Source organism: Armigeres subalbatus, chromosome 3 (assembly GCF_024139115.2).
Source record: "Armigeres subalbatus isolate Guangzhou_Male chromosome 3, GZ_Asu_2, whole genome shotgun sequence".
NCBI lineage: Eukaryota > Metazoa > Arthropoda > Insecta > Diptera > Culicidae > Armigeres > Armigeres subalbatus.
In genome coordinates, this window is record NC_085141.1 from 44,745,710 (window position 1) to 44,759,875 (window position 14,166).

The following is a 14,166-nucleotide window of genomic DNA, read 5'->3' on the forward strand; positions in this document are numbered from 1 at the left end:
AGCACGCGTGTTAGCAAAAATAAGCGACGAGTAAGCATATGCGGTATTTCGATAAATTTCGTTTCATGTGGTTTGAAACGAAATTTCGCGGAATTTGAGCATGGCGAAATCTGATTTCTTGATTTCGTTTCGTTTCGTAAAATTACAAAAATTTCGCTAGAAAAAACTAGCTTCTAACGAAATTTAACGGAATTCCGCGGAATTTCGAAACAAATTTAAACTGAAACGAATCTATGACAAAAGGTCGAAGGACAAAAGTTCGAGTGGACAAAAGGTCGAGGGGACAAAAGGTCGACGGGACAAAAGGTCAACGGGACAAAATGTCGAAAAGTCGAAGGGACAAAAGGTCGAAATTATAAAATTGGTTAAAATAAAAAATAATAAAAAAGCCATAGTATTGAGAACAATACAAAGGAAAACTATGATGTAAGTACCGTCATCGGGGGTGACACTTGGCCAAATAAGGATCAGATTGGCCCATGTTCTCAACAAATTCAGCACAAGGAAAATGTAATCTAAGATACCTTTATGAGCGATTCAGATAGCCGATCTACAGACTGTTCGTGATAACGATGGCTCAATCTTGACTTGAACCCACAACCTCTAATTTCTACACAAAACTCTACCACCAATATGCAATATGCATAAGCACATTCATTCATTTATTTAGTTTACATCTAAACAGAAACCACTGAATCAACAAATTTGACGCCACAATACACGAGCTAATAATTCGAGAACACGGAGTTCTTTTAAGAAAATTAAACGTCTAACTACCTTCACTGTTCACAACCAACTGATTTATTGTCTTCAACTTAACTACATTACAAGTATGCTAAGTCTGCACTACCTCGGTAGGTACAGGTTCGATGACCGCCCTCGATATCGTTCGCCTGGTTCTACTGATGCGCCTCGATGTTGCCAACTCCAAAATGCTGACACCAATGGGAACGTCGATAGAATTCCACAAAGTCCTGTCAGCAACGAAGTTAGCTCACGGTTCGATGCCGAAACTCTCCATCCTCGAATGCGCCCCACGCTCGCCAAGTCGTTTTACACTTGGTCTGCCCACCTCGCTCACTGTGCTCACGCCGTACTTGCCGGATCGGAAGCGAACACCATCTTTGCAGGGTAGTTGTCCGAAATTCTTGCAACATGCCCTGCCAATCGTACCCTTCCGGCTTTAGCTACTTTCTGGATTCTGGGTTCGTCGTAGAGCTGGGCTAGCTCGTGGTTCATTCTTCACCGCCACATACCGTCTTTTTGTATACCGCCAAAGGGTGTCCTAAGCACCTATCACTCGAATACTCCGTGTGCTTACATATGCACAATCATGATTATATAATGGAACACTAATGCAGGATCGTTCATGCTGTGTACCATGAGAGAGATTTTTTCGTTAATGTTGTACATAAATACAACATCACGCATGGTTGAGTGTGAATTAAAATGATTCGTACGGTTGAATCACCGAATAATGTGCATACTGTAAACTGTTATGTACGGCTTAAGTCCAGTCCTTGTGCACATGCTTCAGTGTTTATTTCTTAATTAAAACCAATAACAACGTCACGTTGAATTAAACCAATAACATCCCCATCTAATACATGATGATGAGTGGAAAATGAATTTTACACACATTTATACAAGAGACTGACAATCTTCTGATTCTCCATGATCGACAACGGAATGTAATGTAAAGGAATGTATAGGAAGTCGCGTTGACGAAATAATTAATTATACGACACTGAATCAAAGATACCAAAACCAACGTATTTCACTCAACCATGCACTCGAAGCGACACGTGTTACAAAAGCACGATCTAACAAGTATTAATTTTTTAGTTCTCGTCCCGAGAACTAATCAAAATCATACAATTCTCACCCTGGCTGCTGAATATTCAATGTAAATTGGTTGAAGAACTGCCCATGAAATAAAGAAGGAGAAATCTCTGGGAAATGTAACAGCTAGATTTTTTTTTTCAGAAAGATGTTTTTAAACTTGTCGTATATTTAGTATTTTTCATGTATACATAATTATAGATTTTTAAATTTTGTCCATTCGATCTTTCATCCATTCGACTTTTTGTCCCTTCGACCTTTTGTTCCTTCGACAATTTGTCCCGTCGACGTTTTGTCCCCTCTACCTTTTGTCCCGTTGACCTTTTGTCTTTTCGACCTTTTGTCCCTTCGACCTTTTGTCGCATCGACCTTTTGTCTCTTCGATGTTTTGTCCGTCGACCTTTTGTCTTTCGACATTCTGTCCCAAAGCCGATTATACAATATTCTTATTAACGCTTACTACATAACCCCATTCTTAGTGTTAAACTAATTTTCCTTTCCTAATCCTAAATTGACTATAAAAACGTGACGAGCATCATTATTGGTCGTGAATTGGAAACTCCGAAGTATACAATAAGAATAACTTTTTTGTATCCCAAGAATATTATTTAATTGGGGAGCTGTGCATATTTGCTGTCTCTCGGCCAATCATGATTAGCAACTACGATGTGTACAGTTAGTCAAGCAAATAAGCTCTTTTTGACTATTTGCACAATATGTAAGGAACATTGCAGATTTGTGGGCATTTCTAGATCTTCGCATGGAATTTGCAAAAAAAAATCCAGAACGGGTTGAAAGATCATTAAAATTGCTGAAAGGTCTTTACTTACGATTGCTTTCAGCTCATACTGACAATAACAGCTGTTCTCATCAGAACATAAAATATTCACCTTCACGAAGCAACTTCAGGCCGAATATTTCGTTTCGAAAAACTTTGAATTAAATGAACTTTGATTTCGTATCGTTTCGAAGTCTCAAAAGAAATCTTTATTTCGTTTTGTTTTGATCCGAATCAACATAGACATTTTAAATTTCGTTTCGTTTCGTTTCGTTAGGAAAAAATGTGTTATCGCATACCCTTAGCGACGAGATTGGTGCTGTATTACTTTGTTTTGCGATGAGATGAATATATGTGAAACGAAATGGTTTGGGCTACCGACAATCAGCAGCTTAAGCGCCACTCTCGTTTTGGAGAGGCTACTGTTGCTGTTCGAGCACTCGGCTAGAGACTCTTTACAAGGCGGGTTTGTTAAGGCTCAAACACCCGAATCACATTAGCATTCCCAATACGAACGGCCTAAAACGTTGGGTCCCTAACGGAAACTACAAAATAATGAGAGGATATTCTTCTCCCACAGCGGTGTGATTTCTATAAAAACTTCCCCAGCACTCTATTTGTTGGAAACGTCAACTTTAGCTTGAGAACCTCTGCCTAATTTACAAAACTCTAGATGTAGGCAACCAGCATGTATTCTCGTTTCTGTTTGTTCCCTGCCTGCTAGTGACGTCACTGTTTCTCTAGGTTACAATTTTTTGTCTTAGAACTAGGCAAACCTGTCTGTTATGTGGTAAGCTGGATCATGGCACGTGTTCGCTATGTTCGTAGGAATCGCACTCGTACACTATCCTCACGATCTCGTTTCGATCCGTGCACGCCGTGCACGCAGATTGCGCCTCGCGTATGGGTAGGCGTCTCTCGTCACCGGGCTTTTCCAAAATTTCTCACAAAGCTTCGCATGACCGTTACCTAACGACAGTAGCGACGAGTTGAAGGGTTACCGTTACACCGGACTTGATCAGAGGTTTGCACACCCAACCACGTGGTGGCGCCAAGATAGACGGCGATGTTTTGTGGTTAGCTTTCGAGGTACGAAGCTCGTTGGTGGCTCTGGGAAAAGCGCTTCGTTAAGTTCCCCGGATCTACCGTTCCACGGTAGGGATTTGGACCACTGTCACAGTCACTAGCTGTAGTAAACCACCGAAAGAGGTAGCTATCCACGTGGCCACTCCGAACTGACACCCACGTTGTAAGGTGGGGTTTCGACCTAACAACGCGTAATAAAAACGATCATCTTTAATAAATATGCCATTGCGAACATGTGCCGAATGTCTTACCTAATCCAGATTTTTTAAATTTTTAACGCTGCTACAAATTTGGTTTAATTGTTCTCAGATTCTATATACCCTAGTTATAAATCATTTATTAGCTATACAATAATTTGAAGTAGTATTAACTCTTGTTTCGACACTTACTTTCATAAAAAGCAATAACTTGAGCACAATGTTAATCCGACAAAGGCTTAATATTTAGCTAATTTTACTTTTCGTAAACGACTGCTTCAGCCAACAATTTCCACCAAATTGAATTAAAAACCCCGACTCATATCACTCGATCCCACTCTTTTGATCTCTTCAAACAATACCTCTGTATCGGATGCTGTTGAAGACAAATGCCATCTCATTTTCCCTAACGCTATTTGAGGCTTTCTTTTTTCCTCCTCTGTTTTTTTTAGGATGGAATGTCCTTGACCATACGATTTGTTTTTTTTTTGTGCCTATCTTTTACCAACATTTTTAATCCATCTGACTGGGAATATCAATGAGACCCCCTGGTGGAACTCAATCTATATATTTTTTTCGCGAGCAACGCAGTTTCTCGCTTCACGTGAAGATGGCGCGTTAGCATTTGAAAGTCAGTGAAGCTTTCAACCGATGAGAAAGTTTCACGACTAACACTCAAGGGAAAAACAAATCTCTTACATATGTTCAGTGAGATGGAAAACGGAACAGTTCCCCGACTGAGTTATTACGATATCTAGACGTCCCCATTTTCGGGCAATAATGGGCTTCTCACGAAACGATAGGTAGGGATTTTAAAAACTGTTCTGCATGATATAAGCATGAAAGCATATGCAGACGCATAGTACATTTGTAAGATGATCTATTTTCTGACTAAACTTTTTTTTTGCAAATTTCATCACATCCGTTTTATTAAACAAATGAACAAGTGTTCAAGCATTTGTATGGAGCTTGAATTAAGGAAAAGCTGAACCTAGTTGCATGTTGGGAAGAAGGGGAAAAGACGGCTTTGGCAGGTTTTGTTCTATTATTGGCAGGGGGGTTTTTGTCGACCGAATTCTATAAAATTTGGTCAAAATATTCTTTGATATGCAAAGAATGTTTAGGTCAAATTTGAGTATAATCAGTCATAAAAAACCCCCCTGACAATAATAGAACAAAACCTGCCAAAGCCGTCATTCCCCCTACATGTTTTTGGTTAACATGTCGATTACTGCGATTATGATTCCAAACAGCAGGCTCCCGGACGTCTTTTAAGCGATTTTCACAACTGTTCCATGGTTGTCTCATCCACCTTATCTAGTTTCCTGTAGTTCTTGGTTTATTGTGTTTCAAGGGATCCTCATTTGTTTTTTGATTTATTATTTTGATTTACTAAATTCAATATGATTAAAATTCACCGATTAAGAAGAACTTCATACCGGAAATCAACCAAGCTTGTCCATGCGAGCCCCTATTGACTTCTAGGATGTGTAAAATAAAAGTGACTGGTAATTCAGTTGCAGAAAAACTATCACAAACACGTTGAGAGTAAGTAATACTGCGGAATCACGCACACTTTTATTTATTTGGAGAAGTCAATAGCCCTAGCCTATTACAGTGTTGACCCGATTTTGGCACTCCCCGTTTTCGTCTACCCTCGATTGTATCACTTTTTCGACCGGATTTTATTACGTGACGACGGAAAATTCTATCCCATTGTTCACGATTGAAAATTGTATAAATCGGACTATAGGCTCAGTAGTTATGGCCAAAACACAAAACAAAATCCAGAAAAGAGTATGCGTTAAAAACTCGCAACAAATTGCTTTCGACGAAGAATCCTGCCCCATTGTTTCCAATTGAAAATCGGCCTGATTTATGGGATCAAAAGTTATGGCCAAATTACACTTTTATATGGTCGGGGTTCTGCCAAAACACACCAAGCGCCAACAAAAAATCTCCATTTTTTTGCCCAAGCTTTCATTTAGTGGATTTAATTGATCTCAAATCGTATCGAATATCCCCCAACCCCATAACTAAGGACATTATACATCAAATATGCCTATGAATTGATATGAAATGGTTCCCGTTTTCCTTGTGCGAACAAAATATTACAAGTCAGTCAAAAAGCCGCTTGGTGCGGTTTGGCTGAACCCCGACCATATATGCACGAGAAAGGCACTATCATATCTAGGTGGAATAATCTGTTTTTTTCACTTTACCAGAGCGATTTTTCCTTTGATTGAAATTTATCACTTAAACCCTCTCATACTTGGTGACTAGAGGTGTGCACTTTTAGCACGCCGCCCCTGCCGATATTTTTGGACCGGCGCGCCGCCGTTTAAAAATTGTCATGCCGCTGACCGCAGAATTTTCCGTGGGAATCTCGGTAGAATTTTTCGGTTGAACTGCATTTTCAGCGAAATGACCTGTTAGGGCAAACAACTTTTCGCCAAAATAACCAATCGAACGCCCCTTCGGCTGTATGTTGCTTTCGGCCAAATGATATTTTTGATAGTAACCGTATCGGACAAACGCCAATTTGGCTAAATGATTTTCGGCCTAGGGTGTTATATGGCCAATTGGCATTTTAACAAATACTTTCCGTCAACGACGGGACGGGCCATTTGGCCAATGGCTGCAAGGCTAAACGTGTTTTACCAAACATTTAACAACAAACCATTAAGTCAAAACTTGTCTGGCTGAAAATGTCATTTAGTCGAGCTGGGGCTCGAAAATGTCTATCGGCCGAACTGATCATTTGGTGAAAACTGTCCTTCTGTCATTTGGCAAAAACTGTAGCAAAATAGATCATTTGACCGAAATACCATTTGCCGAAATGGTCCTAGGGTCAGAAAGGTAATTTGGCCAAAACCATTTGACCATTTGACCGAAAATGGCATTTCTCTAAACGGGTAGATATTTTTTACTATATTACTCGACCAGTTTGACATTTGGCCGAATGACCCGTTGGGGACAAATATCATTTTCAACCAAATAGCCTTTTCTGTCAAACGACAATTTAGACCCAACGGCATTTTCGTCGTGACGACCTATTCGACCAAACAACCTGTTAGGGATTACAGCTTTTTCGACCCAGTTACCAGTCGATTTGTGTGTCTGTATGTCGCTTTAGTCAAATGAGATTTCCGGTCAACCCATTTTCGATGTATAACCATTCCGCACAAGCATTTAGGTATTTATGCCAAATATAATTCGGCTAGATGACTTTCAGCTTATCGTGTTATTCGGCCAAATGACTTTTCACCGAATAATTTTCGGCCAAACGAGCCTTTTTTAATTTCTTATGTTTTTATCAATTTCATATAGAATTGCCGAAGAATTTCTTATATACAATACAAAGAATTTCCCGTGGAAATCCAAAGAATTACTTTAAAATTCATGAAAAAAGAATCTATTGAAATACCGAACAGTTTTCAATACAATTCAGACATTACTCGTAGAAATTCTGGAGATTTTCGTAGAATTGCTAAATTCTGAAGAATAATCATGGAAATTCCGGAGATTATTGTGTGAAAACTCAAGAGTAGACTGGCCCAGGAAACATAAAGTTGTCGAATTTGGGTGAGAAAATCAATGTCTCAAAATTTCAGCTCAATCGCTTGTTGCATAAGCTGGCGAATTTGATTTGAAGTTTGTATGGGGAATTCAGCCAAAATAATTCGATCAATAAAACCAAGAATACACAATCTAGCTCCTAATAAATAAGCCGAAAGCTAATAATAATCATTATACAATCTTCTGTGGAATTGTTCTGTAACATACTAACTGCCCTTTTTGCAATTCTGAGCTCAATCGAGCAATCAGAACCAATTACCAGATCGAATGAGTGACGGAGGTGTATTTTCCTTTATATTTTGGCCGAAATCCCGATTCAAGTTTCAAATCAAATGCCCCAGCTTGGCCAGAATTATGGATCATCATCACGATAAAAAAGCGAAAATTTGCAGTTTCATGGCTCAAAATATAGTTTTTTTGTGGATCATTTGTCATACGTTCATAGGAAAATAGCAAGAATTGTGTTGTTTTTCTTGACCATGTTAATGGAACATATTTTCCTATTAATTGCTAAATTTTAGCTTAGTTATGGATCGAAAAAATATTCTTTATGGAATCTACTGAACTATATTATGGATTTATGGTAGCGGTGGTATGGTGATTTATGGTTATGGATTTAGGGTATGGAACATTCAGATGTTATTTACGGATCGTTTTTCATTTTTCTATGGATCAGTCTTTATTGTTTATATGCAAAAGTATGTTTTGCCAACCCACAACAACAGCATCAAAATGAGTGTTACAGTCAACATTATTACAATTCATTCAAGTGCAATGATGTTCATCATGTCATTCATTTCTATGATGGTGAAAACTTTATAATTTTATCATTCAAATACGAATTAAACGTGGGGTGTCCATTTACATTTCGTTAAAATTCTTGCCTTTGAAATTCACATCATTTCAATCTAAGAATCAAAAAAGTTTAACCAGAATGTGAAACATGCCACTAATGATGGAAAGACTACGCCTATGCACCTGCTGCAGTAAGTAACCAAAGTAAAAATCAGCAAAGAGAAGTAAACTGAGTAAGCAACCGAACGCCAGGTACAACCACGCGGTTAAATTAAGTACCCCACCCTCGTCTGTTGACTGTTGGCATCAGCATGATGGCGTGATTCGGCACCGCAGACGGGTAGACCCAGACACCCAGACCGAGTCTCCGGCTTTAAGTCAACCGACGAAGTGCGCCGCCGTTGTCGTCGTCGTTGTCGCCGTCAGCACCGCCGCCGTCTACATCTACTTTACACGCTCCATTCGGGTTTCAATTTAGTTACAGGTACCTTAGTAGGGGGTAAGCAAGTGCACAATTTGTTCCACCACCATCAGGAGGCGCAATAAGCGCCAGCTGCCTGGTTCTTTTTTTTCCGACGCTGCTGTGATTTACAAAGTTGTGAGCCCCAGTTCGAAGTTCGGTGTCGCTCTGCTGGATGTCAGTTTCCAATCTGTGCTGCTCCGTGTCGTGACTACGGTCTTTGGGAATTTTTTCTCTCTCCCTCGCGACGAAAAATAGGAAAAGTTTCCGTCCAAGTGGAAATTTCATTACCACGACGCTTTTGGCGCGTTATCATCATCAGTTTGGGTGCGAGTGGAAGCTGCTGCCGTTCGTTGGCTGCTGGAAGGTCGTGCAAAGTGCATCTTGCAGTTTTTCTTTCTTCTGGCGGAGAAAACTGGGAATCGGTTAAATTGAGTGAACATAGTGAAGAACAAAATTTCTCAAGAGGGTGCTCTGTAACGCTTGGAGAAGCGCGTTTCTCGTTCGTCCATTACACGGTATTACATGGGTTCAGAATTATCTAAGCGACTTATTGTAGGACATTTAGGCAAATGCATCATCGAAACACATTTCAGATATTTCAAGCCTTCTAAATGTTGCGTGATACTGGTTGTTATCAAATTGCGTTAAATTCTTCATTGTCACTACTCTGACCATTTTAAATACATAACAATGACTTCAACTTTTCGCAGCGTTTGTATCAAGATTGAAATGTGTTTCTCTGATGTCCATAATGACTGTCAGTAAGTTTGTTACAATTACACCATCCTTAACACAGTGTTATTAGATTACACTGAAGCAAATCTATTTTCTTCGCCGGGCCGGGCAACTGGGCCGAAGAGAAAAAAAAAAGCTCTACGTCAGTTCTTGATCCTGGTGGTGAGTGAAGGCAAAAATAGTGAAGAAACGTGTGCTTTTTTTTCTTCTCCATCGTGAAGGCACTCATCGTCACGTGTGCGTCGTTATTGTTGGAGTTGGATCCAGAAGCGGGTGGTTCGAAACCGGAGGAAGAATTCAACGGGAGGCATCGCTAGAAAATGTTTTCAAAAGTAAGTAATAACCGTTACACGATGTGGAGTGACGCGTGAGTCATAAGATTTAACGACTGTAGCCACAGCTGCGGTAATCGTGAACACTGCGGCGATACTTCAAATGTCTTTACGGCATAATTTTCCAAGAATAGTCTTGCCGTAATGTTGTGTCGAGGGTTATTATGAGTTCTTGGAATCCGCGGATTTGACTAGTTTCAACTCGAGTTTGCCTGTTTTAAAGCAGCGTATTAAATGTGTTGTCGCGAGGTTGTTGTTTTCTGGGAAAATTTTACTTCAATAACCTGAGGGCTGCCAAGTAAACAACGAAACAACAATTATTTCCAAATTGGTTAAAGTTTACTATAAATTGTTTTTTGATAACCTTTAGTTTTAATTGAATCTTTTTCTAAATGTTATTTTATAAGCTTATAATCCATGTCAATTTAAGCACATCAACAGTGACCAATGTAAAACCCTTTATCTTGACTTATGTTTTGGCTCATGCACAGCCAGTATTGACTAATGTCCTGGAAAAGTTGGTTGTGTTTCCAAGCATTAATATTTGCAGCTGTTATCATTTCTTCAAACTGTTTCACAAAATTGAATCATTCGGGAATAAAACGCTTTTTAAAGCACGTTGACCTGCATTTACAAAACAAAGCAATATAAAGGATATATCTCATAATTTCCCCCGAGACTACCCTTCAGTATTACTTCTGGGGGATAGGAAATACTTAAAGTACTCCTTTTCATAGACGATACGCTATACGGTGCCTCTCTTCGATGTTCTGTTTAACTTATGAGCCCTTCGGCTCCAAAGTCGTGCACTCTTTTTTTTACATTTTTTTTACTTTATATTTGTTTCTTAGTTGCTAATGTTAATATAAAATATATAGTTGTCCAATCCTAAAACATTTTCATGAGTTTCTATACGATAACTCAAAAATTCACCAAATTGTTTTATAATACAATCCAACTATGTAGGTTTCTCAATTCTGGGTAAATAAACTCCTCTGGTTCAATTCTTACTAGTCTGGGTTCGATGCTCAGTAGTTGTCTTCGCTGGAACCTCCAGATGTCACAGACTCGTTGACATCGAAACAGCTTGTGTATCGTGGTTTCTAGTTCTCCTGGACTCGTTTCACAGTATGTCTTTTTAGCATCTAGCATTCTCCTGTAAGTGATGCTCAGTGCCCTTGAGCCGCTAAGTTCCCGCCTCGATCGTGATCGCGAACGATTTGGATAGTCCCCGACGGCGGATTTATCCTACTCTGACGAGAACATTCTCGACGGCGGGATCTCTCTCGCAAGCGGCTGTGACATCATGCTCTGCGGCTATGCGCTCGCCACAAGCTGACAAAAGTTGCGACGTTGGTTGCGCTTGCGGTCCCGTTGTTGTTGTCGAATGTTGGCTATCCTGGTCATCAATCTTGCAACAGCACTCCGCTGTTCCGCGTTCTGGCACCTTCTTCCGACGTTTTTATCATTGGTAGTGTCTATTCCTTATGCCTGCAACATGGTAATCTCTCCGCTTTGAATCAAAGGCATGTTCGTTTCATATCGTCTATCTCTTCAATGATCGAGATGGCTCGGTGCAGGTAACTACATCAATTTGCGTCCTATCTCGTGCTAGTCTAGTCTACACATTCACAGCCAGTTCGTGAGAGAATCCTAGAAAGTGATAGACTCGAGTACATCAGTAGTAGGGTGACCATATGGTATCCTAAAGGAGGACATGTCCTCCTTTTTCGATAAAAATCGGATGTCCTCCTTTTGCCCTGAAATGTCCTCCTTTTTGTATATTTTGAGGAAACAATTAACAATGCTAGACATTAATTTCCGAAGAGTTTTTTCTTGTTATCGCTGAAGAAAATATTACAACAGAGATCCTTTCGCAAATGAAACGTACGGTTGTAGATATACATTTGCGTTTTATTGCTTTCCAACTTGGAACATTGCCATCTAGTTTTTGATTCAATCAATGAAAATAACAAACATTAGATGAATGAATTAGAATAATCAAAATAATGTTTTAAAACACTTGAAGGATATTTTGCCAAAATTGTGAGTAATGTTTTAATGTAATTAATTTTCATTCCTAGGAAAATGACAATGTATTTTAAAAGTGAATCAAAGTTAAATGCCCATTTTCCTTTCAAGGGGAATTGTATTTGGTGTCTCAATGTATTCACATACAGAATATTGAATATTAGTTTTAAGCTAAGGAGAGAAAATAACACCCACCAAGCTTAAAAGTCGCCATGAAAGTCTCCGTAGTTGTAACCACTCTGAAAACATTTTTGAATTTCTACAAACAACTGTTGAAAGCCTTGTGGACATACAGTAAACTGCGTAAGCCGTGTCTAGATCCATTCGTATGCCATGAACTTATTTGTATTCAAGAAATAATCTCCGCAGGTCTACTAGGTGTCTTAAGTAATATACCATTATTTGTTTATTGCTTATCGTTTCAAATTGCATGCGATAGTTAAGTCATACAAAATTAATCACATGTCAGTTTTTCTTGCTAAAATTCTGTGCAATGCTGCCCCAAATGCTAGTTTATTCACCATTTGTTCACCATTTTTAAAATTTGTTGAAGCTTGTTCAATTGAAATTCACTATAAGATGGTGAGTTCGTTCTCTCATTTTTTTCAATTTTAATAAGTTCGAGAATAAGCTTGTATGTCGTATTTGACTCGACATCCCAAAAAATCAGTCAATTCAATATCAAATACAGGAAGATTTGTGTTTGCTATTTTCTTTCTCATGTCCTCCTTTTCCAACCAAATGTCCTCCTTTTTGGCACGATTTGGAGAAACTGTCCTCCTTTGGGAAAATTTCATATGGTCATCTTAATCAGTAGAAGCATAAGTACTAGAACGCTAGTGGTGCTGTAGTCAATTAAATTATTTGTCCAAGTTATGCTTCAACAAGCTTCAATTGGCCATAATTTATGCATCATGTTGTAGTGCATGTTTTATTTCATCACCAACATCGGTTTGACACTTGTAGTACCGGTACTTTGGCTGCCAGGTCGAAGTAACCTACATTTTACTCACGCGAACAGTAACGAATTAGCAATCTTAGGTGCTGGCCAGAGTAGACGCGTCTACGCGACGTCGCGCGAAAACTACAGGCGAAGGAATAACAATCAATAATAAGGAGCTGTCAAATCGTATGGACGCTTCGCTTCGCATCTCACTTCGCGTCTACTCTGGCCGCACCCTTATAGGTACTTTTGAATCGACTAGTACATTTATCACTTTTGTTGTCAATGTTTATGTCACATCATAAATGCAGTTTAAATATAAAAGCAGCCAGGCCTACTGTGTAGCGTTGTTGAAAATTCATACGAGAATTATTACGGAGAAAAAGAAAAATTTGGATGGCTCCGCGGAAATAACGCGCAATGAGCACCCGCAAGGAAGAAGTGTAACAAAGAATGCGTTGATTTCAATCCTTGTTTTGAAAATACGTGTTTGACAAGTTGATTGTTCTGCATTTGAACAGATTATTGTTCCTAGGAGGTGTGGCGTGAAGTTCGGAAAGCTTTGCGCTTACCTAATCCGAACAATGAGAAAATTGGAGCTTGTAATTCAGCATAAGGGTGACCGATGTATAGCAAATATCAATTCGATCAACGAATACGATATTGGTCGGAACTGGCTGCGTTAAAATATCTCTAATCCGTATGCAAATTTTCCTTGACATTTTCTCATTATAGAGTGATCATAACTTGAGATAGCATAACAGCATTAAATATTCTAGCAAATAACCTCTCTGCCTTTTCAAATTTAAAAAAGTCCCAGAAACACAGTGAAGAGACAGTGTAACTAGTTCAATAATTCTATCCCTCCTGTCGTTCCACAAAGCTCGTAATTCTTATTCCTAGGGTGATAGGACATGCCTACCGAATAGAGTTAAGATATCATCGTGTTACATAAAATTACATAATTTACAAAAATTACATAAAAATGCAAAATGGTAACTTGGCTTAAAAATCGCGCAGTTAATAACTGTGGAAGAGCTAAATGAATACAAAGCTGCAAGGCGGTAATGTCCTAGTGGGGACAAAGGATTTGAACTATTTTCGATAGTAGAAGCGATTGAGTTATTGCGCATAAGCCCCAAAATTTTATTCCCACCTTTGGGTTTCCGCGCCGAGCACTCAGCGCCAGACTCGGCGACAAGGAGATAGTGGTCAAGTTGGTACTCCTGATTTTTTGACAACTGATGTCGATTGGTTGTGTGAGTGCACCGGTGTCAAAAAATAGAGCTTTTAGCTGAAAATGTAATTGTCAAATGCACATTTTGACAGCAATATAGATGTATGAGTGAATAAAATGTGAAAATGCTCTATCGCGGAAGCAGTCG

At 39.2% G+C, this 14,166-nt stretch overlaps 1 protein-coding gene across 1 annotated transcript in view; it reads left to right on the forward strand.

Moving 5' to 3' along the window:
• The first annotated feature begins 8,777 nt into the window (after positions 1-8,777).
• LOC134226028 (putative odorant-binding protein A10) overlaps positions 8,778-14,166 on the forward strand; it is a 42,159-nt gene continuing 36,770 nt past the window's right edge. Inside the window, exons 1-2 of the mRNA XM_062706538.1 lie at positions 8,778-9,255; positions 9,697-9,807. Of these exons, the coding sequence (XP_062562522.1) occupies positions 9,796-9,807 (12 nt within the window). The 5' untranslated portion in view covers positions 8,778-9,255; positions 9,697-9,795. The remainder of the gene's footprint in view (positions 9,256-9,696; positions 9,808-14,166) is intronic.